Below are 24,728 nucleotides of genomic sequence, written 5' to 3'. Positions count from 1 at the left end.
CTATAGATAGCTTCAATTATGTCATCTGAAAATTGCCTATTCCTGTCCTTTGAATAGTTATCAATTGGAGAATGATTTGCAGTTTTACAAATTTGACTCACATCTGTATCCATTTGAGAAATGAGATCTTTATCAGAAAAACTTGTAAAAAAAATTTCAGTTATAATTCCTAGGTACTTCCCTTCATCTGATCCCCCCCATTTATTTTACTCTCTCTTTCACCTTGTTCATCCTCAAAAGCATTTTATTTCAGACTATTGCTTCTTCTCATCTATCCTCCCTTCTATCAGTGCCTCCCCCTTCTCTTATCTCTTTCCTCTCCTACTTTTCTATAGGGTACAATAGATTTCTATACCCAATTGAGTGTATATGTTGTTCTCTCTTTAATTAATTCTATTGAGAGTAAAGTTCAAGCCTTCCTCCCCCATTTTCCCCATCTACCCTGTGTATATATGGTAATTTACCCCATTCTACCTCTCCTTTCCCCTTGTCCTAGTGTCTTTCTTTTTTTCTCATCCCTTAATTTTATGTTTTAAGATATCATTCCATTATATTTAATATACACCCATGACCTCTATATCTACTTCTAACTGCCCTAATAAAGTTCTTAGGAGTTACAAAATATCTTCCCTTGTAAGGAAGTTTTGATACTGGTGGAAAATGGTTCTAGCTAAAGGTTCAGGGAGTACAAGAAAGAATTCATATAAAAGATGGATTCTGATTCACAAGAAATTTTAGGATAAAAAAAGATTTATTAAAGTATTACAGTGATTAGCAGAAGCTAAGGGAAAGAAAGAGTAAAGGCAGCTGGAAGACACTCATTTCCTAAGGGTATTAGCAGTAGCAATAGCCCCATTAGTCCCATCAGCTGCATCAGCAGCAGCAGCAGCAGCAGCAACATCAAGGATCTAAACCACTTGGAGTGAATGAGAAGTTAAAAAATGATAAAGGAGCTAGGTACAAGTAGGTGGGCGGGCAGGTAGCTCTGAAAGCAGAGACTGATGAGAGGCAAAAATTCAAAGACTTAATCCTTTATTAGGGCAGAGACTCACTGTTTTGTTGATAGGGGCTCGTTCTTGCCAGGGAGGGGCAAAGTACTTTACAAAAAGTTCACTGACCTCATCTCAATAACTTGAAAAATGAGATGGGATTAGGGGCTGATATTGCTTTCAGCAATTTGCAATGAGAGATACATGGTCTGTGCAGAGGGAACAGATTAATTATAAAACATTTTTCTCTCCAATATTTCTTCTATTTCATTTTTAAAAGCAGTTTAACTATTGAATTCTTTACGATTTCATTTCTCTTTTCTATTTGCTTTTTTACTTTTTCCTTGAGTTTTATATTAAAAGTCAAATTTCTTTTAATTTTGCCTTAAAAGGCAATGGGGTTAACACTGACTTGCCCAAGGTCACACTGCTAGGCAATTATCAAGTGCTTGAGGTTAGATTTGAACTCAGGTCCTCCTGATTCCAGGGCCAGTACTCTATCACTTTGCCACCTAGTTGACCCCTAAAAGTCAAATTTTCTACTCAGTTCTGGAAGTCATCAGGAATGTTTGAAAGTATATTATAACTTATAGCTATTTAAATGATATATTATTATTAATCTAATGCTATAAGATATTTCAAGATGTTGATTAATACTGTTTACCTCTCTTTGGGTTAACATTCTATTTCAACAAATGGAACATAATCACTTGCTAACCATTCAGTTCTTTCTTCGACTACTCCTCTTAAGTGTTGTTCTATTCTTGGACTTTCTCCCCTTAATTCTTTTAAAAGGATAAGAGAGACACTGTCCCAGCTCAGAAAGGCCTTTGATAACCTCTATTCAAGATTTGGTTTACAGTCTTAATTACTTTTGAATTGGGACAAATATGGAAAGGGTTTTTAAGACTCAAGAAATATTCTTTCTTAATATAGTTAGTGAAAGTGACAATGAAGCTTTAAATATGCTTCTCCAAATGCTAATGTATTTCAGACTTTTTAGAAATCCCAGAAATAAAATAATGGACATGCTCTACTCTACCATAGTCAAACCACAACTGGATCATTGCTTTCTTTGTGGTGTACCATACTTGAAGATAGATGAAAAAAAGCTGGAGAGCTCCAGAGAATGGTGACCAGGAATATGAAGAATTTAAAATTCAAGTGATAAATTAGATGAGTGAAAAAGCATTTATTTTGTAGGTATCAAGGGTATCAATTTTCTAAACACTTATAATATAAATACAAGGAAGCATGTTAGTCCCTATCCTCAAAGAGCTTAAATTTGAGGAGGTTTTTGTGAAACGTGCACATTTGAAACGTGCACCCAAGCACCTGCTATTGCCTTGAGAATGAGCCTAGCCGCGGGCTTACCTCTCTCCGAGGTCTTCGGGTGCACTCCGGCTTCCGCCCTGGGGGATGGGAAGGAAGTTCACAGCCACACACGAGCCTGGTTTACAACAGCAGCATCTTTATTCATGAACAGCAGAAAATGGCCCCCCGAACTTTTGCACAGCGCTCTTTTATCCAGTAACCCTTTCTTCCCGGGGTACATGCTCCTCCCAAGTTCCAACCCATGGGCGGAGCCACATCCTGTTAGCGAAGCCGTCCCAGTACCCTATAAGATACCTTACAAGGCAGGTTCAGACTTCCAGGGGTCTCACGGCCCAGGTCATATGACCTTCATGGGTGGCCCCGGTCCAGAGCTTCCCCTTACAATTCCCCCTTTTCGTTAACAACAGGGGGGGTAAAAGGTGACAAAGGAAAAAGGTCTCCTTTGAATCGTTCCAGGGTTATCTTAAGAAAGGACAAAAGGCATAGGGTCAGTCCAAGATAGAGCTTTCAGCCATGGTGGAGAGGGGATGAAAGCCCAATACTTTTGATCAGTAACCGTCATTCCAATTGTCGCGCCTAAGTTGGCGAACAGCATCGTCAAACCCAATGTCATTTCAGTCCTTTTTCTGCACACCTGTAGCCTCCTTTCTCGTCTCAGTCTTGCTCGTTTCAGTCCTCTCTGTCCTCTCCTTGTCTTTCTGCGCCGTAGTGACTTCTCGGACCCATTTGATTGGCACCCAGACTTCTTCTCCATCTGGTCCATCTTCGGGCTGTATGGATAGAAAACCCTGTCCTCTGAATCGTACTATTCCAGGGCCATGCCAAACACCCTCATGATCTTTCCAGTACACTTTTGTGCCTGGAATACATATAGTAGGGGTGTGTGAGATTTTTGCCATATCTGTGCCCTGTGACTGTGGATGAGTAAAAAAGACCATGGCAGGAACCAAACCCTCCTCAGAAATGGATAAAAAATTATGGGTATAGAGGGCTTGTGCCAGGCGTGCCTGCAGAGAATTCTTTATGCCCGGGGAAATTCCCCCTTTTTGTTTTTCAAGAAGGGTCTTTATAGACCTGTTGGCACGTTCCACTATGGCTTGGCCAGTAGGATTATAGGGAATACCAGTGATATGTCTTATAGAAAATTCAGAGCAAAACTGTGTAAAGGCATGTGATTTATAGGCTGGACCATTATCAGTTTTTATAGATTCGGGAACCCCGAAAGAGGAAAAACAAGTAAGAAGATGGATAATAACTGACCTCACTGTCTCCTTAGGTTGGACAGTGGCCATAATGAATTTGGAGTATGTGTCCACACATACATGTATCAAATATCTAGTATAGTGGGTTACATCCATTTGCCAGAGTGCATTAGGGTAGGCACCCCTGGGGTTAACAGCCATTTCCTTAGGTCTGGGAAAAAAAGGGACACAGGCAGAGCATCTTTTTACTATAGCTCTGGCCTGCTCTCGAGAAAGGCCAAAGAGATGTCTTAAAGATCTGGCAGATAAGTGGTATTTAGAATGTGCCATAGAGGCTTCCTTCTGCAACGGGCAAAGTAAAGCTTTGTCAACGACGTCATTTCCTGCAAAAATAGGACCAGAGGAGGACACATGTGAACGGACATGAAGAACATAGACAGGAGAGGTCCTTTGCAACAGTAAGGTCTGAACTTTGTAGAGCAGAGGGGAAATAGCAGAAGAGCGAAGATTGAGCTGAGCTTCAGGAAGATTGTGAAGAGAAATAGCACAGTAGAGGCTATCCGTGATAAGATTAAAGGGTTCATGTTGTAATAGTTGTAGAGCAAAGATTATAGCTTGAAGTTCATTTTTCTGAGCAGAAGAATATTCAGTTGGGAAAACTTTCAAGATTTTTCTGGAAGGAACATAGACAGCTGCCCGGTTCTTTTTTGTAGCATCAGTAAAAACATTAGGGCCTTCCACAGGGGACAGAGCTATAACAGATGGGGGACGTGACAGTGGAAGTAAAGTCCATCCCCGAAGGGGAGGTGGTAAAGGAAGCGAGACAACAAAACAAAGGCAGAGTAGAGAAGCCCACTCGGGGATTTCTTCTGAAAACGAGCGTAAAGAAAGCTCCGAAGCAGCAAGATTTAGAACAGGATATCGACCATACAAGAGTAAGGAACGTTCTGCAATAGAGAGGAAAAAGTTGGCTAGCATTTTCCATTTATTTGGTAAAATGCGTTTTTGTTTCTCAGGATAGAGCCACTCCAACACCCCATGCATTTGGTATAGACAGCCAATCGGGGTATCATCCATTAAAATGGTGGCATATATGGGCTCTTTTGGATCCTGTAGAACCACAACCGATGTAATTTTTTCTAAAATACTATCCATCTGTTTTTTGGCCAAAGGAGTCAAACTCCTAGGGGAATTCAGTGATGAGTCCCCTCTCAAGATATCATAAAGAGGATGCATCTGGGAATCTGGAATAGGAATTACTGAGCGCATCCATTGTATAGCTCCTATTAATTTTTGAAAATCATTTAAGGTTTTCAGTCCCTTTAAATTTATTTTTGGAGAAACACGGGTGACAATGTTTCCCTCTAATATATGCCCTAGGTAATTGTACGGTTGTGTAAGTTGAATTTTTTCTGGCGCCACCTGTAGTCCGTAGAGCTGTAGAGCATCAGTAACCCTTTGTAATATTTGCAATGTTTGTTGGCGTTGGGGAGCAGCTATAAGTACATCATCCATATAATGTATGATTGTAACCTGTGGCTCTGAATCTCTTATAGGTTTTAAAATATTATGGACATATTGTTGGCACAAGGTGGGGCTATTAGCCATCCCCTGGGGAAGGACACAAAATTGGTATCTTTCAAAGGGTTCTTGGAGATTTCTAGAAGGGACTGAAAAAGCAAATTTATCTCTATCTGAAGGATGGACAGGTATGCTATAAAAACAATCTTTTATATCAATCACAGCCAGGTGAGAATCCTTCGGTATGGCTGTGGGGCTGGGCAGTCCTGGTTGTAAAGGACCCATAAGTACCATAGCTTCATTGACTTTTCTAAGATCAATGAGCATCCTCCATTTGCCTGTTTTCTTTTTTATAACAAATAAAGGTGAATTATAAGGACTTAAAGAGGGTTCTATTCTCTTAGACTGAAGTAATTCTGCTACTATATCTTTTAAAGCAGTGAGCTTTTCAGGCGTTAAGGGCCATTGATCAACCCACACAGGGGTTTCTGTTTTCCATTGGATAGGGGGACAGCTCACTTGTTCAATGACCCCAACAAGTTTAAATGTTCAGGGGTGGTCACATGCAAATTTAGTGCTGAAATGAGGTCTCTTCCCCATAGTGCATAGGACAATCCTGTAATTTGCAATGGTTTAAAAAGTCCTGAATGTCCTAGACAAAACCACTGTAGATATCTTGCAGATCGCAGGGCACCTTGGCTGCCTCCCACCCCCAAAATTGTTATTGGATCTGCTAGAGTCGGCCAATCACCCCATTGATCTATATTGATACAAGAATTATCTGCCCCTGTATCTATCATCCCCACGACCTTTTTTCCCTGTACCATTACTTCTAACATAGGTCTTGCCAACTCTATCTTTGTACACCAATTGATATTTACTTCATGCCCGCCTTGTAATCTTGTCCCCTTGGCTATAGGTTTCCCTGGGTCAATCGGAATTGGGATATTATGTAAGTTTGAAACAAGAATAGTCTTCTTATTAGCCAGAATAACTTGAGAAGGGACATTTAGGAGGTGGTTAGTTTCCAAACCAGTTACCAATCTATCATAAGGTTGTCCCTCTATTTCTATTTCCTTATGAGAGTACGGTTCTGTGAGAAGGGTTGTGTGACTACTAGGGTATATAAAGGCCATTGAGTCTTGCTTTATTTGTTTCACTGTGTTACTAGTATCTTGCAATCGGGTTTGAGAGTCCTGGTTCCCAGTACCTTGTGCCCTGTGCCTCGTGCCCTGGTCCTCTATTGTGTTTGTTGTGCGGGGCCTCTCTTGTGAAAAGGGAGGCCCCTCCCCCCGTTTCCCTGAAGGGTCCCCTTCTTTGCTCGGCAATCTTTTGCAATATGTCCCACCTTGCCACAGTAAAAACATCTAATAGGCCTTTTCACTTTGCATTGTCCTTTGAAATGCCCAAGTTGGCCACATTGAAAACATCTTTTTTGAGTAACTACCATAACACTCTTCACTGTGTTAGCCAATTCAGCAATGGCACTTTGTGAAGTGTTAGCCGTGTTGGCCAATTCAGCAATAGCACCTTGCATAGCTTGTACAGGATCATTGATGGGGGCATCTATCAATTTATCCAATATTTGATCTATAGTCGCATCCTTTCCTAAATTCCCAATAAGTTGCTGATATGCGGGCCTTAATCCCTCTCTAACCAATTGAGTAGTAAGCATTTCAGCCCCCGGTCCTGTGCCCATGGTTCTTTTTACTGTTTCAATGACCCTGCTTAAGAAATCTGCAGGGTTCTCGTTTGGCCTTTGTTTCAAATTTGAAAACTTTTCCCTCATTTTCCCCGGAGGATCCAGGCGAGACAAGGCCTGTGACCATATATATGTAACAGCATCCCTAAGAGGTTTGTCATAATTTATTTGTTGGTCAGGGTTAGAAAAGGGACCTTCACCCATGGCCAGATCAAAATTGCGCTGTTCCTGCCCAGGGACGTGCATTCCCTTCAGATATTTTTCACACTCCCTACGAACAAGTACTACATATGTAACATACTGTCCGGGGGATAAGACTGCAGACATAATTTCCTTCCAATCATTTGGAGTCCAAGGAGTAGTCATGGTAGCATTAGTAATTAACTGCCTAACATAAGGAGAAGCAGGACCATACTCATTAACAGCTCTCTTTATCTCTTTAATCAGTAGGAATGGTAGTGGTTTGTGTTCAGCTATTTCATTCCCTTGGGGGTCATAGCTAATCTCCAAGGGACATAAAACTGGCGGAAAGCCCCACTCTTCCAAATCTGGCCTCTCTCCCTCTTCAACTGCTACTCTAATGCTCTTTTTCAAAACACTCTCAGGTTCTGTCATAGTTGGCTTCATAGAAAACGTTAGTTTCTGAGTACTCTTAGGTTCTGTCTTAACTGGTTTCGCGGAAAATGTCAGATAAGTTCTTCCTTACGAAGAGGTGCCTGAACCAAGGGGAGTTGGATGAAAAAGGGAATTAGAAGTAGGGAGAGGCGCATCCCTTATCTGTAAAGAAGTAGAAGTTCTCACTGGAGCAATAATATTTTCGCTCACTAGATGGCGCTCCGACCCTAAGTTTACATTCTTTAATTGGGTCTCCGCCTCTTTCTCCGACCCTGAGTTTACATTCTTTAATTGGGTCTCTGCCTCTTTCTCCGACCTTGAGTTTACATTCTTTAATTGGGTCTCTGCCTCTTTGTACTCCCTGTGCCATGATCCCACTTCCTCCCCCAGGTTTTTCCCACGGGAACGCAACTGTTCCCCATGCAGTCTCGAGCCCCCACTATGGGCCATATCCTCCCTGAAAACTGTTTTAGATCTATCAAAACAGGCTATCTCTTCTCTGGGAGTTCTCTCACTGTCCTGAGTCCGCTGCAACTCCTTCCAGGGGTATAACTGAGTCTCTTTCTCTTCTACCTCTTCATAACTACACTCAGATTGATCATCTCTTTCTGACCCACACAAGGAAGGTCCTACCTGGCATGAGCATGGCACTTTCACCTTTATTTCTTCTGGTTCTTCTAACAATGTGCTAATGACCTTATAGAATTTAAAGTCCATGGGGGTAACAAATTCAGGTTCAGCCTGGTGATATGAGCTCATTTGCTGTCCTACTACCCTCCAACCTTTGCCATCAATTCCCGAATGTTCCACCCACGGGGAAATAACAAATAACTTTTCCACAAATTCCTTGCATTGCCTTAGGTGGGGTTTTAACCCATTCTTTTTACATAATTTGTACAGTTTGCAAGCTAAAACTCCCTTTTCTTCAGGCTCCACCACCGGAAGACTAATATTCTTCCCCATCTTGAATATATATTCAAGACTGTGTGTGGCTCCTCTTAACTAGACCAGCTAGCTAAGGTCGGCTACGACTCAGATTCTCCTCAGCATGCAGTGCTTTCGTGTCCCTGTGCGGGCGCCATGTGAAACGTGCACATTTGAAACGTGCACCCAAGCACCTGCTATTGCCTTGAGAATGAGCCTAGCCGCGGGCTTACCTCTCTCCGAGGTCTTCGGGTGCACTCCGGCTTCCGCCCTGGGGGATGGGAAGGAAGTTCACAGCCACACACGAGCCTGGTTTACAACAGCAGCATCTTTATTCATGAACAGCAGAAAATGGCCCCCCGAACTTTTGCACAGCGCTCTTTTATCCAGTAACCCTTTCTTCCCGGGGTACATGCTCCTCCCAAGTTCCAACCCATGGGCGGAGCCACATCCTGTTAGCGAAGCCGTCCCAGTACCCTATAAGATACCTTACAAGGCAGGTTCAGACTTCCAGGGGTCTCACGGCCCAGGTCATATGACCTTCATGGGTGGCCCCGGTCCAGAGCTTCCCCTTACATGGGTTTTTAAGACTCAAGAAATATTCTTTCTTAATATAGTTAGTGAAAGTGACAATGAAGCTTTAAATATGCTTCTCCAAATGCTAATGTATTTCAGACTTTTTAGAAATCCCAGAAATAAAATAATGGACATGCTCTACTCTACCATAGTCAAACCACAACTGGATCATTGCTTTCTTTGTGGTGTACCATACTTGAAGATAGATGAAAAAAAGCTGGAGAGCTCCAGAGAATGGTGACCAGGAATATGAAGAATTTAAAATTCAAGTGATAAATTAGATGAGTGAAAAAGCATTTATTTTGTAGGTATCAAGGGTATCAATTTTCTAAACACTTATAATATAAATACAAGGAAGCATGTTAGTCCCTATCCTCAAAGAGCTTAAATTTGAGGAGGTTTTTGGGATAAAGAAATATTAATTATTAGCATATTTCAGTTGGAAGAAAACAAAGGGAAAGTACAAAGGGAGTGGGGTGGATGTAGAAGTATAGTTTGGAAATGGCCTGATGGTCCGGTTTCTGGCAAAGTAAAGAAAATCTGTTGAATGAACCTATAAGAAAAGAAGATTTGAGAAACCTCACAGAATCTAAAGGATTGATGATCTAATTTGTCCTTTGGGGCAGAACTACAGGGAAAGGGTAGGAATCACAATGGACCAAATTTAGCCTTAAAGTACAGAAAAGACATTCTAATATATCAGAAAGTGGATGGGGTCTTTGGAGTGCTTTGAAGAAAACTATTAGTAATTGTAATTTTTTTCTTTTGGCTCAAGTCTTCAGAAAACAATATTCATTTAATATTTTTTTTAGGTTTTTTTTGCAAGGTAAATGGGGTTAAGTGGCTTGTCCAAGTCCACACAGCTAGGTAATTAGTAAATGTCTGAGGTAGGATTTGAACTCAGGTACTCCTGACTCCAGGGCCAGTGCTCTATCCACGGCACCACCTAGCCACCCCATCATTTAATATTATTCTAAATTCAATCTCTGGGCTAGAAAAAGAAATGACCAATTTGTCATTTCCCCAAATTCTATTTCTTTAGACATCCATCATTGACAACTTGAGATAACAGGAATCTTGAATAAGGAAAAAGTCATAAAAATATTAAAATATAATTTTAGTTTAGCATTCTACTGCATCAAATAGAATTATATAGCCACTAAATAAAAACCCAACCAACTTCCTTCTTTGACCCCTCTCAAGTATTCTCCAGGAGTGAATAGAAGGAAACAATCTATGATCACTATCCTAAACCTTTCAAAACAGGAGAGCACCAGCAATCAAAGCAGACCAGGGTCAAGTTTTTTTTGTTGTCGGTCTTAGTTTGGTTGTCACATCTAATCCATTTTCTCAAGACTTCAATTTTTTAGGTTTCTCCTAAAGGAAAAAGTTTGAGAAGAAGGGTTTTTTGGTTGGAGAAATATTATTTCTTTAATAACTAAACTAGAGGCTTTAGTAAAACTAAACTAAAAAAAGATGTTTTTAACATACTTTCTCAGAGGTAATCAGTTCTCTGTCACTGGAGATCTGCTAAATGTCCACTTAATAGGATTTGTGGGAGAAATTCTTGCTGAGACACATGGTGAACTACTCAAAGATACATTTCAACTGTTTCTGTGATTCACAATTCTAGCACTGATTGACTCCTAAGCAAGTTTCTTCAGAGGTCAATTAAAGTCCCTTGTCCTCTAGAGTCACTGGATTCGAAAGCAGAAAACCTAAGTTTGAATTCTAGCCCTGTCAGTAGCCAATATTACATTGGCCAAGTCAATTCATTTTGGTCTCAGTTCCTCTGTACCATAAAGATAATAATAACCAAACCATCTGCCTCCTGGATTGTTGTCAAGGTAACTGAGCAAAAGTACACTGCAACCTAAAGCTATTTAAATTAGATCGGTTATTATTAATCTAATGCTATAGATATTTCAAGATGTTGGATTTACCCCCTTTACCTCCTTTTCTTAATTCAGCCTCAGTGGCTGCTGACAGCACTCTGTGTAGACTGTAGTGGGTAAGGCCCAGCTCATCCTCATCACATGATTTCTTTTTTTCTTTTTTTTTTCTGGAGTGAGGCCTAGCAACATTTAGTGATTCTAGGAGGGTGGGGAAAGGGCTGGAAGCAAGATTTGGAAGAATCTACTTAAAGGGAAATTCTACCCCAGCACCACAGCTCTTTTAGACAGGATTACAATCTCTTTTATTCTCTATCCTTCTAAACCCCTGAGTCACCTTGTTTATGTTATTGCTCAGCATAGCGATATGAAGCTCTAATAGAAGCAAAACAGGAAGAAAAGGTACGGAGGGCATGGACCCCTGGGTAATCGGAGAGGACCCCAAGAAGAAAGAACGCCAATGCGTGGGGATATTGCTGTATTTGCCCCAACCATTGCAGATCTTCCTCCCCTATCTCCTCACCCCTCCCATCACATTCCCTACCACAGCCAACAACCCCAACGTGCTTAGAAGGGGTGGACTTTAATCTCTGGTAATTGCTTCTGGATTCAACCAAAAAAAAAAAACCCCAAAAGGAAGCTGAGGGGGAGAATACACATATTTTGTATCTTGCCTCAAGAAATTCAGTAGCGACAGAAACAAATGGCAGGTAAAACTATACAATGTTTCAATAAAAAGATTTGGTGAAGTATTATTTTAAAAAAGATGAAAACCAGGGGCTAATTTGAATATTTTCATCGTCCCCCCTCCCCCAGTTCGGAGCCCGCACCCAGACGGCCTCTAGTTAGAACATTGTGGGGGAGGGAAAGGCGGAGCTCTGTGACGTCACAATACCAGGCTCGCTACAGTGTTGCTTGTGTATTCCGGGCTCTTCCAAGAAGCCTGCAGGATTTCCCCACCCCCACGCCGACGCTCTCCACCTCCCAGCCTGGGCCAGCCGGGCCCAGTTGTGAGCGCTGTCCTCGGGCTGGTTGGGGCAGAGCAGCGGGAGTAGGCAGCGCCAAGGCTCTGCGGCCGGGGGAAGCCAGAGAATTCATCCAGTCCGCTGAGCCAGGCCCCCCCCAGGGGAGATCGGAGACGCTGCGGAGCATCATGAAATTCCAGTACAAGGAGGATCATCCTTTCGAGTACCGGAAAAAAGAAGGGGAGAAAATTCGGAAGAAATACCCAGACAGAGTGCCTGTGAGTGGTTGGGAGGGGGGGCTGGAAAGGAGTAGGTGGAAGAGAAAAGGGGGAGGGGACGGAGCTGTAGGATCCGAGCGGCAGGAAGGGTCCATTTAATCTCCAGTTCCCAAATCATGCCCACTGGAAAGCCATACTGATGACGCCCCTCGCCCCATCTTGAGTAACGGGGGGACCTTCCACCCTGAGCATCAGTCCTGTAGGAGAATGTGTGCTGTTGTGAGTCTGAAGAATGGGGCCAATGCACCATCACTGTCATGATGCGTGCGTGCTGGAAGGTGAAGTCTCGTGACTCAGGAGTGCGCCAGGTGCATTTGTGTAGGTGTTACTGGTGCTCCAATGCGGCTCTTTGGGGTGAGAAGGGGGTCTCTGCTTGACTGCGTGAAAGAACGCAAAGAGACACCATGGCGATGGCTCTGCGGGTTGGCCCTGTTTGTTTATGTCCCTCCAACGGTTGCTTCAGCTCTGGTTCTGTCCACAGTCTTCTAGACCTTTTGTCCTTGGAATTAATTGAGTGGGGGAAGAGAAATAGGCTCTTTCCTCTCTTATCCTCTGGATAGAGAAACAGGTTTGAAAAAAAAAAGAAAAAACAAACCACAAGACCGAGCTAGCTTGGCAAACGAGGGCATATTATCTGCGCAGCAACCAGTTTGCTTCATCATCCTTGGCTTCAGAATTCAGCCATATGAGGGGTGGAACAACCTTTTCCTGGTGACTTATTATTGCTTCTGACCAGACAGACTTGTCAAAGAAAAAAAAAAGCAGACATTGGAGGGGGGAGGTCTCCATTTACCCCTGATTTTATCATGTTTTCTTTCCCTATCACCTTGTTGAGCCCCCCCCCTTTCCCCCTTTCTCTTTTTGGGAACTTACTGGGCCTCAGAGTGAAGGGAGGCAGTTTGGTTTTGGGAAAAAAAACAGATTCATAGATTCATGTGGGGGTGGTGGAAGCATAGACCCTAGAGTTGAGAGAGATAATGGGACCCAAGGACTTGGGGGTATGGAGAGAGAACAAAAAAGATCAATGACAAATGCTTTAGTGCTTTACCTCTGGCCCTTTACCCTGCAGTGATAGAGGAGCATATTGATTGACATTACTGTGGAAAATTTAGAAGTCAGTTAAACCAGGATGGAGATCTGGAAGTAAAGATAATATGGGGATATGAGGCAGCATTTATTTTTATAGCCTTTGTGTCTCTGGTCTAGCAGCTGAGACCTTATTAAGACTGACACATCTCCAAGTCACCTAGTCAAGGTAAACTTGGAAGCAAGGTAGGCTATCTCCTCACATCTGGATCCAGTTATAGAATGTCAGTCACCCTCTCACGGAAGGGGACTAGGGAGGTTCCCCTTCAGTCACCTCCCACATTTCCCTAATGGAAACTGGTTAGTATAGGATTAGAGAGAAAAGGTGACTAAGTAAACAAGCTCTCCTCTTGACCTCTTTGAAGCATGTGACACTGTTAACTATTCTTCCCTTTCTGGTATTTTGTGTCAGTATTTTTGTTTTTTTGTTTTGTTTTTGAATCTTCTACCTTATTCAGTCTCATGATCATTATCCTACAGCATATCTCCTAACTTCTATATTAGAGCCATTAACTTCTCTCTGTTCTCTCACTTAGGCTCCTGGGGATACTAAGGTAAATGATATAATCCCTGCCTTCAAAGGTCTTAAATAGGAGTCAGCATAACTATACAAAATAAATACCGTGTAATCAGTGAAGGGAAATGCTTCCTATAGAAAGGGAAATTGGGTAGAATTTTGAAGGAACCCTCCTTCCATAAGACAGAGATGGGGGGGCATTCAATGCCAAGACATAGATTTAGGAGACTGATTCATGTAAAACAGTATGAAGTCCAGTTTGACTATACTGTAACTATATCAAGGGAAGTTGATTTATTGGTGGCATTAACTCCCATGGGTTATCACTACAACCCAGCCATGGTGGGTGTGGATAGAGTGCCAGACCTGGAATCAGGAAGACTCAGTTGAAATCTCCCTAGCCCTTGTATATTGTATTTATATCTATATACACATCTATGATTCTCTTAAAAGAATGTAAGCTACTTGTTTTAAATTGTTTTCATTCCCATTATTGAACACAATATCCTAAATATATACTTAGTGAATTGGTTGATCATTTTGGCCCAAAGAACTAATTACTGTTTGACTCTGGCTTAAGCTAATAGAATAGAAAGTGGCTATGAGTGAATTACCTAACAATCTTGATCCTTATAGTTTATTCCTCTCAAAAGAAAATGATGTGTTGGGTGACCTCTTAAAGGACTTTCTAGCTTTAAACTTAAAAATACCTTCATTTTACAGATGAGAAAACTGATGCTCAGAAGTCACAGATAAGTTATGGAGTATGTTCTCCAAATTCTGAATTTTCCACTGTAGTAAGTTTACACCCTCCCTATTACTTATTAGTCCTTTAATTAGGAGCAAATTCTCTCCAAAGACCTTTTCTCCTTGGTAAAGACAGAATAAAATTGATTAGTCACCTGATGTGTAAGGATCTGTAATTTTATTCAGTTTGGAGACCTTCATCTATCAATGTTCTTATACCTGTGACTTAGTAGCTAAACTTCCATGACTTTGTCCAATACAGATAATAACAGCATTTTGTGTATGTAGTGCTTATTAGAATGTGTGGAGGGCCAGTGTTAAGTACTTTACAAATATTTAGTTTAGTCCTTGTTTAATCCTTACATTGGAGATGGGTGCTATTATTTCACCCACTTTACAGTCAATGAAGCTGATGCAGGATTTGGTTAAGTGAGTGCCTAAGGTCACCCAACCAGCAAATGTTGAAGCCTAATTTTAATTCAGTTTTTGCTTGTCTCTAGACCCTGCATTCTCTCCATTGCACTACCAAACTATAGTGCCATCAGCCTTTTTTACCAATCCTAGGACCTAGCACTTTAAGGTTTACAAAGCACTCTCCCAACTAGGGGCAGCTAGGTGGTGCAGTAGATAGAACCTGACCTCAAATTTTACTAAGTGTGGTCCTGGACAAGTCATTTGCCTTAGTTCCTCATCTATAAATAAACTTGGAGAAGGAAATGGCAAACCACTCTAGTATCCTTGCCCCCCCAAAAAGTCTGAAAATTATTAATTAAGCCACTCCAGGATCCATTTTCAACCTATTCCACAGGACCTATTTTCCTCCCATCCTTCCCAGTAGGATTCTTGGCATCTGTGTTTTAGCCTGGAATACCAAATATAAAACCTAAATTTCCTCCCCACAGAACCATCCAGGTAAAATGAAGTTATGGGGAAGGATAGCATGTGCCTTTTTCATGCAGGACTTCTCCTGTTCATTCCTTCCTGCCATTTTCCTGGTCTCTGGCCTGCCACTATATGTTTTCTTAACAGGATAAATATGTCCTGCTCTTTCTTTTCATCCCTCAAAGTTGACTCCTGAGAATCACAATGAAGACTGCCTTTTTGAGTGCTCATTATCATTCTTTCCAGCCACTGAATAATTTATTCTTTCAGTCCTTGATTTGAGTGACTTTGGAGTTATTTCCATAAATTTGGCCTAGCTCCTCATCCCTGGTTTCTTAGCTTCAGTGTGCTATGCAATATATATATACATATATTTTTTTAAATATATATATTTAAATCTGACCCCTTCTATTCTTGTTCACTGATTTCAACATGCCTAAGAGGACTTTTTCTGATTATTTCCTCTAGCCTAGACATTATGTATCATTTCATATGTTCCCTGCCTGTGAACAAGTTGAATCCCCTCCAAGTAGGACTTAAGCTAATTTGAGTTCTAAGTCAGACTGCCTTTTGTATTGTTTCCCTCATATCTACCATAGTGGCTAGGGAATAATAGGTCTTTAATAAATGCTTGCTGATTAATTTCTCTACATTGTTATACTACTTCCCCTCCCTTTTGAAAAATTTTGCCCCAAAATCACACAGCTATTAAATAAATTTTCTTGGGGCTGGATATAAAATCAGGTCTTGACTCAAGGGCCAGTGCTAATAAATACTTTATCACCTAACTTTGCCTCCTTTTCCCCCCTTTTTCAAAAATCATAAAATATAGGGCATTTCTGGTCCTTGACTTTGGCTATCATTCTAATCTTTATAACTGGGTTTATCTCCATAACATTTCAGTGCAGCTCATTTCACACATAGAACACTTGGGAATTTTGGGAAAGGGGGAAATGAAAATTAAATGTTAAATTAAGTGTTAAATGGGATCTAGTCTCTAATCAATTTGCCTTGCTTTGGAAACTTTCATCTAAGATTGCTTCATTATGCCATTTATTTCTACAGATTTTTGTATTTTTTCAATGTGGGAAGATATGTTGGTGTTAAGGAAAGTCAAAGGAAGACAGAAGGAATGATAGACAAGTAGGATAACATAATGTTACATGCTGAATTTAATTTTTAAAAGAAAAGCAAGCTCTATGTAATGAAGAATCACTATTTCATGTACAAATCTCTCCTACTCTACAGAAATGTTTATTTTATTTGATATTTGTTGAATTCTATATAAAAATGAAATAAAAATAAATGTTGGCTGATTTGTTAGACTTGGTTGATAGGAATTTGTTTCCTTTTTTTCTTTAAAGGTTTTGCAAGGCAATGGGGTTAAGTGGCTTGCCCAAGGCCACAGCTAGGTAATTATTAAGTGTCCACCAGATTTGAACTCAGGTTCTCCTGAGCCGTGCTTTATCCACTGTGCCACCTAGCCACCCAAAGAATTTGTTTCAAGCTATTTTTTTTGTGCTTAAAAAATCTTTTTTTTTAAATGATGAAGGATTAGATGGGGAGGAAAGACAATCAGTAATGAAAGTGCTGTAAAAACAAAATATAACAACACACAATTTTAATTTTTAAAAATACATTTAAATCTCTCCTTATCTTAATAACAGGTAATTGTAGAGAAGGCACCTAAAGCCAGAGTCCCTGACCTGGATAAGAGGAAGTACCTGGTGCCCTCTGACCTTACAGGTAACAAATAGTCCACATTCCTTTTCTTGTACAAAAACTGATCCGCCTTTCCTGGCAAAAAGATAATGTGAGAAGGGAAAGCTAGAGGAAATTATTGTATTCTCTAGACAGAAATACCTAATTTGAAAAACATTTGTCCCTAAATCCATCTCCAAACCTATTTGGGAGCTGAAAGGTTAAGATTTCATTTCTTTTACCTCTGATTCCCCTCTGACTGTCTAGAAGCATTTAGTTTTAACCTTCACAACATTATGTAAATTATGTAAAAACAGATCAATAGAATTCAATTTTATATTCTAATAAAGTGGTGGAATTTATATTCTATTAAGTGGAATGCCTAACAAATTGAAGTTGGTGACTTTTCCTCTACAATGTAGAAGAATTTGCCCCCGAAGTTAATTGTACATTTGACTCCTAGGCCTCTATTTCATTCCTTCCTAGCTTTATTCCCAACTGTCATGGACTGGTCAGAAGTAACTCAACACATCTGAGAATAGTATTGTTGTCTTAAATATTAAGATAAATTACAGGGAACCATTATTCAGATTCATATTTTAAAACAGCTTCAGTGGTCAGAATAACATCCTCAAGTCAGTTTAAAGACCTTTGGCAACATTTTTATATTCTCTAAAGTTTAAGGATTTTTTTCTACTAATGAGTTTGGCAACTGATCAGTTTTAGCAACATACTTCAGGTTTGACATTGTTTGAGGAAGAGATGGCTATGAAATAAGTTTAAATCATATAGGAGGACATGAAAGCAAACCTTTCTATTGGGAATTTTTGGGATTTTTAGGGATCCATGAAGCAATAGGGGGATGGGGGACAGTACTTCAGAGGCAAAGATAAGAGGGGATTTTTCCCCAAAGAGCAGATATTGACTATACTATAGATGCTCTTCTTTGATTTTTTTTAGCTATTATCATGATTATTTTTTAATTATTAATTTTACAATTTTCTCCCTAATTTTGCTTTCCTTCCCCCACCCCCCACAGAAGGCAGTCTGTTAGTCTTTACATTGTTTCCATGATATACATTGATCTAAGTTAAATGTGATGAGACAGAAATCATATCCTTAAGGAAGAAAAATGAAGTATAAGAGCAAAATTACATAAGATAACAGGTTTTTTTAAAATTAAAGATAGTAGTCTTTAGTCTTTGTTCAAACTCCACAATTCTTTCTCTGGATGCAGATGATATTCTCCATCGCAGAAACCCCCAAATTGTCCCTGATTATTGTACTGATGGAATGAGCAAGTCCATCACCCCATGTTGCTGTTAGGGTGTACAATGTTCTTCTGGTTCTGTTCATCTCACTCAGCATCAGTTCATGCAAATCCTTCCAGGCTTCCCTGAATTCCCATCCCTCCTGGTTTCTAATAGAACAATAGTGTGCCATCACATACATATACCACAGTTTATTAAGCCATTCCCCAATTGATGGACATCCCCTTGATTTTTAATTCTTTGCCACCATAAACAGCTGCTATGAATATTTTTGTACAAGTGATGTTTTTATCCTTTTTCATGATCTTTTCAGGGTATAGATCCAATAGTGGTATAGCTAGGTGAATGGGTATGCACGTGTTGTTGCCCTTTGGGCAATTCCAAATTGCTCTCCAGAAAGGCTGGATGAGTTCACCAACAATGTATTAGTGTCCCAGATTTCCCACATCTCTTCCAACATTGATCATTATCTTTCTGGTCATATTGGTCAGTCTGAGAGATGTCAGGTGGTACCTCAGAGATGCTTTAATTTGCATTTCTCTAACAAGTAGTGATTTAGAGCAATTTTTCATATGACTATGGATTGCTTTGATTTCCTCATCTATAAATTGCCTTTGTATATCCATTGACCATTTGTCAATTGGGGATGTTCTGTGACTTCTTAATATTTCTTTTAATGTAGTGCTCTCTATGTCCCTATCTGAAAATTCTCTTTTATTAATCCAGTTGGTCAGTTCTACTTCTTAATTCGAAAGCGGATCCACCTTCGGCCAGAAGACGCCCTATTCTTCTTTGTCAACAACACCATCCCTCCTACTAGTGCCACCATGGGCCAGCTTTATGAGGTAATGATGATACCAATCTAACATCTGTTATCTTAGTATCCCCTAGAAAGTGTATTGAGGATGAACACGGAGAAGGGTAGTATCTTCCCTTTTCAGATTAAAAGGCAGAGGCCCTGATTTAAGGAAGGTCCAGACTTTCTTCAGGTACTTTGAATAAAAAGGCATTTTTTAGACTAAGCTCTTTAATGTTTTCTTTCATATATCCTCCCCAATTATTTTATTTCCTTTAATGGCATTAGATTTCTTTTAGTTGTTAAAGATCTTAACATCCCATTAAAAAAAAGTCATTCTCTTATTTATAATTCACTAATTCCTGAAATTAAATATAGGATATAGTTTAGCCTTCAGCTAAGAAGTCCAAAGACCAGACTATTTTCTTAGCTATGCTCTGATTCCTTTTGTGATTTTTGAGTCTGAATCTTAGATTCCTTATTTGCAAAAGGGAAAGAAAAGAGCACCTTTCTCTTCCCCTCTTTCACAGGGAAACTTTCATGAAATGGAGAAGATCCAGAATATATATTATAGATTCTGAGGAAACCAATCTTCCCCTCACATTAGTATGTGATCCTCTGTGGTCAAGTCTTTATTGTTCATCAAGAAAAGAACTTTTAGACTAGGAGTCAGGAGTCATAGGTGCTAGGCCAGACTTTTTTTTTGGATATTATTTAAAGCAGTGGTGTTAAATGACTTGCCCAAGGTCACACAGCTAGGTAATTATTAAGTTTCTGAGGTCAGATCTGAACTCAGGTCCTCTTGACTTCAGGGCTGGTGCTCTATCCACTGCACCACCTGGCTGCCCCTGTCTATAAAGTTCTTGAATTTTATAAACATATTTTAAAATTATATTGATATCTTTTTATATCATCTCATTTTATGAAAACATCTTTTCTATATACATCCCTTATAACCAAAAGATGTAAAAGAAAAAAAAGCAGATAAAATAAATCTAATCAATATAGCAGCCAAAATAACACAGTACATGAAATTTTCCATAACCATATCGCTTTACCTGTGCTACAAGAGGAAAAAGCAGCCTTTCTTCAAATTGATAGTTTTACAGCTTGTAAACTTTTACTTTTCTATTTACAAAAGTGTAGAAGCGAACCTTAAGGGAATTTTACCTTTCCAGTGGAAAGGTAATAAAATCACTCCCAATGCAATGTTTGGACTATCAATGTGAAAAAAAAAAGACTATGGTGTTCTAAGGGGGATCGGGGAAATATGCTGAGAACAATTTTCAATAACATTATAAACCCAAGCTTTTATAACTTGAAAAATATGATTCATCTTACATATTTTCCTCCATTCCCTGATAATCTTCATATTGTTTAAACTGAGTTAACATTTTTAAAATCTTGAACCAGGAAAAATATAATTTGAATGTAGTTTTGAATGAACATTCCAAAATAAGTCTTGTGATTTTCAGCTAGATCTACTCAATGTTTTTCCTTGACTGTTCTCCCTTTCAGTACTATATCAATACCATTTCCTCAATGGGTCATAGTCCAGACTCTTGGCTATGTAAAGAACAATGTTTTTGTGCTAAATATTTGTTCTCACCCTTAATGCAGTTTTCCCCGTGGAAGAGATCATTTATTCTTGACCTACTACCTAATTTTTATGAGGGCAAATCTAGAAAGGACTTCTATACTAGAGATTTATTTATTCCTTAATATTTCTAGTGAAAAATTGTTTGTAATGTTTCCAAAAGAATATATAAAAAAAAGAATGGGTGAATTAATTCATATAGCCTTACAGAGAAAATTGATTGATTTGGTCAGTTGGTGCTATTTTGATCATATGCTCAAACCAATAGTTGGTTCAATCTACAAAAGTCATTTGAATATAACATCCTACAGACATCACCTGCTCCTGCTTCCATGCTTTGCTAATTTCCTAGAGTTGTCACTTCATTAATCTCTCTTGTTTTATTGGGAGCTCAGGACATGATTCTTTTGTTTTATTTTGTCTTTTTAGAATTTATTTAAGGGGCAGTGGGGTGAAGTGACTTGCCCAAGGTCACACAGCTAGGCAAGTATTAAATGTCTGAGGCTGGATTTGAACTCAGGTCCTTCTGACTCCAGGGCCAGTGCTCTATCCACTGTACCACCTAGCTGCCCCTCAGAATATAATTCTGACTTTAGAATCATAAAGTTGAAAGACTAAGATCATCTCATATAACCCCTCATTTTACAAAGGAGGAAACTGAGGCACAGAAAAGTTAAATGACTTGCCCAAAGCCACATGATTCAGAGAGAAGATTTGAGCCAAGATCCTCTATCTCTACAGATCAGTGTTCTATATCATTCTTTCTCTCCTCTTTTGCCCTAGGACAACCATGAAGAAGACTATTTTCTCTATGTGGCCTACAGTGATGAAAGCGTCTATGGGAAGTGAGTGGCAGGGACCAAACAGATGGGAGCAACTGGACCTGGGGGTTGGGGGAAAGGCTCTTTGTGGGGATTTGGGGGTGGGCAGGGTGGGCTCCCACCAGAGAGGAGGCTGAAGCCTTAGACAACTGGAAATGTTATGCCACATACCATAAAAACACAAGCACCATCATTTGTTGACCTTCTCACTTGTTATCTTTTGCTACTTTCCTGGCCCAGGAAGAAGGCATTGCAGGACAGAGCTGCTGGATTGGCTGGGGGAAGTTTTCGACATGTATGATTGGGAAATGGGGATGGCACCCCTCCTTCCTGCCCTCTTCTTACCCTGCAGAATTAGCCTTTGTTGTGCTGGATAGAAGGGCCCAGTGGGGTGGGAGGGTTTGTTAGGTTGTTTTCAGATAGTCTCTGTCCAGGAAGGACTTCCCAGTTTTCTTACCTTGGGGGGTGAGAAACCCAGTTTGATACATTTGTAGGAAGATGAGAGACAGAAGAAAATGCTCTATGACTACCCCAGTTATTTGACCAAACCTGTTTTTATCATCTCTCCTTGGTGACATCACTTCTATAGCCCTACATTGGGCTTTAATCTCCCCCTAATATTCTTAGATATCATTCTCAAAGGGGAATGTAGCCCTAGAGTTTATAACCACTATTGCTTGGCTTATTGGGCTTGTATCTCCAGACTTCACTTGACAGTATAGAAAGGCATGGAATATGCAGGCTGAGGGGAGAGTGTTTTCTCCTGAGTCTTTTATAGAAGTATTGGGCTACTTGACATTTCTTTCCTTTTTGTCCTTCTAAATTGAGAGCCAGGCCTGGGAACCAAAGAGGAAACTTGTTTGGCATTAGGACCCTAAAATATAATTCCTCCTTTCTTCACTCTCCTGTAACTTCCATTCTGTTTTCTCATGAAATGTCCCAGTGGAGGTGAAATCGCTAAGAGTGTGGTTTTGAAGTCTGGATTTTTTGAAAAGAAGGGGGGGGAAGGTTATCACTTAACTGAATTTATGGAGAATCTTTGTCCCAGCTTCTGTGTACATTTTTTAGTACAGAACAAGAAATCCTAACTTCCCTGGACTTAATTAACATTCAAACATTCCCATCTATAGAATGGGAACCTTCCTTATCATTCCTAAACCCCACTATTCTGGGTGCAGGGGAAGGTGGGAGGGGGATTAACTCCCTCTTAGCATTCTTTCTCCCATGCACACATATATGGTTGATAAGTTCAACTCCCTTGTTCTGTATTCATTCATCAAAGCTGCTGGTTAGAAAGTCCTGATTTATTTTGTCAGTTTTATTGTTTTCTCTTTGAGGGAAGATGGGGGGAGGGGGGCAGGGAAAGAGGTGTTGGAGCTCAGCCATTTAGTTACATCTTTGCTTTGTTGGAAATCTGGTCCCCTGTGATAGGGAGACACCTCTCTTTGTCAGTTGTTGTACTAGCTGCAGGTTCCTGTGTAAATGAAGTTCTTGCGATCAAGGCAAGGAAATAAAATAATTGCACACTTTAAGATCAACCATGGACTCTCACACGGTGTCTTTCTTTAGTGTGCTTGTGTGTGGTGATTGGTCAGTTGTCAAAGAATAGATTCTTATGACCTTCTATACCATGGATGAATGTGTGCTTGTGTGGTTCTTAAGTGTGTGTGTGTGTGTGTGTGTGTGTGTGTTCACAAACTTTTCAGGACAGGAATGGCTGCCTAGAGGTATACTAAGACTTAAGTGGACAGCTCAGCAAAGATAAGTGGTGAAATTCTGCAAAACAATTCTTTAGTCAGGAACTGTTGAGAACATCAGGTCTGAGGTCCCTGTGTCCACCATTCCAAACCAACCCTAGCACCTGATCAGTAAATAGAATAAGAAGGGCTCTCCTTTTTCTCCCTTCCTCCTAGTCATATAGCAATTCATGGCAGCTTCTGCTGGTTCTTCTGTTGTACAAATGACTATAATCTACTTCTAGTACAAGAGGGAGGGCTATTCCTTCCTGAACCTTAAAACTCAACTCCAGTTTACTCACCTTGGGCTATCCTTGCTTTGAATCAAGTTTCAGTTTTAAATCTTTATAGAAAGCCTTCACCAAAGACCCATACTGCCTCTTCAGAATATGGAATACAGGGGAACTTCTAGCAGCTCTTATTAAACCTGGAAAGGCTTCAAGTGTAGGTTTAGGCTGTCCCAGATTATCATCCAAACAAAGTTAGCCAGCAAAGGGGTATACACACACTGTGTGTGTGTGTGTGTGTGTGTGTGTGTGTGTTCAGAGAATACTGATTCAAATCCTCTGCCTACCTGTGTGACCCTGTATACATTATTTAATCTCAGCTCTTTTTAAGATTACAAATTGGAGTAAAAGTGCAAATTGCATCAATTGATAGCGGGATTGTCTTCATTTGGATGTTGCTTTTATCAATGAAATTACAGATAAGCTTTGGTCTTTTCCCTTATTCCTTTAAAATTTCTTTTGTGTGTGTTAAGCACTGAGCAAGACATTTTTCTCCCTGAAAGAGCTTATATAATGGGAAATGAGACATGTAAGCTTTTAGTGTAGCCTCATTTTTATTATCTTGCCAACACTAACTTTAAGAGGGAATGGAATTGGAAAGTTACAGTTTAACTCATGAAAGATCTCTAAGAAGAACTAAGAAAACTGTAGAGAGACTGAGAAATAATATGAAGAGGCATTTCCTAAAATAGTGATCAGTCACTTTTCGGTTGTTCCTGACTCTTCATGATGCCATTTAGGATTTTCTTGGAAAGAATTTGCTGTTTCTTTTGACAGTTCATTTTACAAATGAGGAAACTGAGGCAAACCAGATAAAGTGTTTTGTCTATTACAGGGTTGGTAAGACCAAATTTTAACTCATGAATATTCTTGACTCCACATCAAGCACTCTAGAGTAGATAAGATACTCTTTTGAAGAAACAGTTGTCAACCTGAGTAAATTGAATTACACTAGGGAACTGGTTAACTTGCTTTCTTTCTCCCAGTTGATACATTGTAATTATCTTATTTGTTGCACTGTTGATAAATTGTATCACCAATAACATTGATGTTTGCTTAAACCTTGAGGATTAGGAGGTTTGAGAAGAGTGAAGTCTTTTATTAAAAGCTATTTCTCTGGTTTATTTCATAAACTGTTTATTAAGCTGCAAGCAAGATTAAGAACTATTTGACTAAGAGATGTTACAATTTTAGTAATTGATGAATGTCAAAACATACCTCTTAATTGTTTTAGATCCCTGGATCAGAATAATAAAGTCATGAGTCAACTTGTAATTTTAGAGGTGGA

At 39.9% G+C, this 24,728-nt stretch overlaps 1 protein-coding gene across 1 annotated transcript; it reads left to right on the top strand.

The window, feature by feature from the left end:
- The first annotated feature begins 11,671 nt into the window (after positions 1–11,671).
- Positions 11,672–22,955, top strand: LOC141493362 (gamma-aminobutyric acid receptor-associated protein-like 1). The gene is made up of 5 exons (XM_074194585.1): positions 11,672–11,999; positions 16,899–16,977; positions 18,930–19,048; positions 21,380–21,441; positions 21,658–22,955. The coding sequence occupies exons 1-5, from the start codon at positions 11,910–11,912 to the stop codon at positions 21,716–21,718; spliced, it is 411 nt and encodes a 136-aa protein (XP_074050686.1). The 5' UTR covers positions 11,672–11,909; the 3' UTR covers positions 21,719–22,955.
- The last annotated feature ends 1,773 nt before the right edge of the window (positions 22,956–24,728 follow it).

The sequence above is a fragment of the Macrotis lagotis genome, chromosome 7, assembly GCF_037893015.1.
Source record: "Macrotis lagotis isolate mMagLag1 chromosome 7, bilby.v1.9.chrom.fasta, whole genome shotgun sequence".
Lineage (NCBI taxonomy): Eukaryota > Metazoa > Chordata > Mammalia > Peramelemorphia > Peramelidae > Macrotis > Macrotis lagotis.
The sequence above is the reverse complement of the archived record's forward strand: the minus strand, read 5'-3'. Positions and strand labels throughout refer to the sequence as shown.

Bases quoted from the DNA above. Each gene is read 5' to 3' on its own strand.
- LOC141493362 (XM_074194585.1), top strand. From the start codon at position 11,910: ATGAAATTCCAGTACAAGGAGGATCATCCTTTCGAGTACCGGAAAAAA. The intron at 19,049-21,379 runs GTAATGATGATA...CTTTTGCCCTAG, and splicing joins CCATGGGCCAGCTTTATGAG to GACAACCATGAAGAAGACTA. The intron at 21,442-21,657 runs GTGAGTGGCAGG...TTCCTGGCCCAG, and splicing joins GATGAAAGCGTCTATGGGAA to GAAGAAGGCATTGCAGGACA.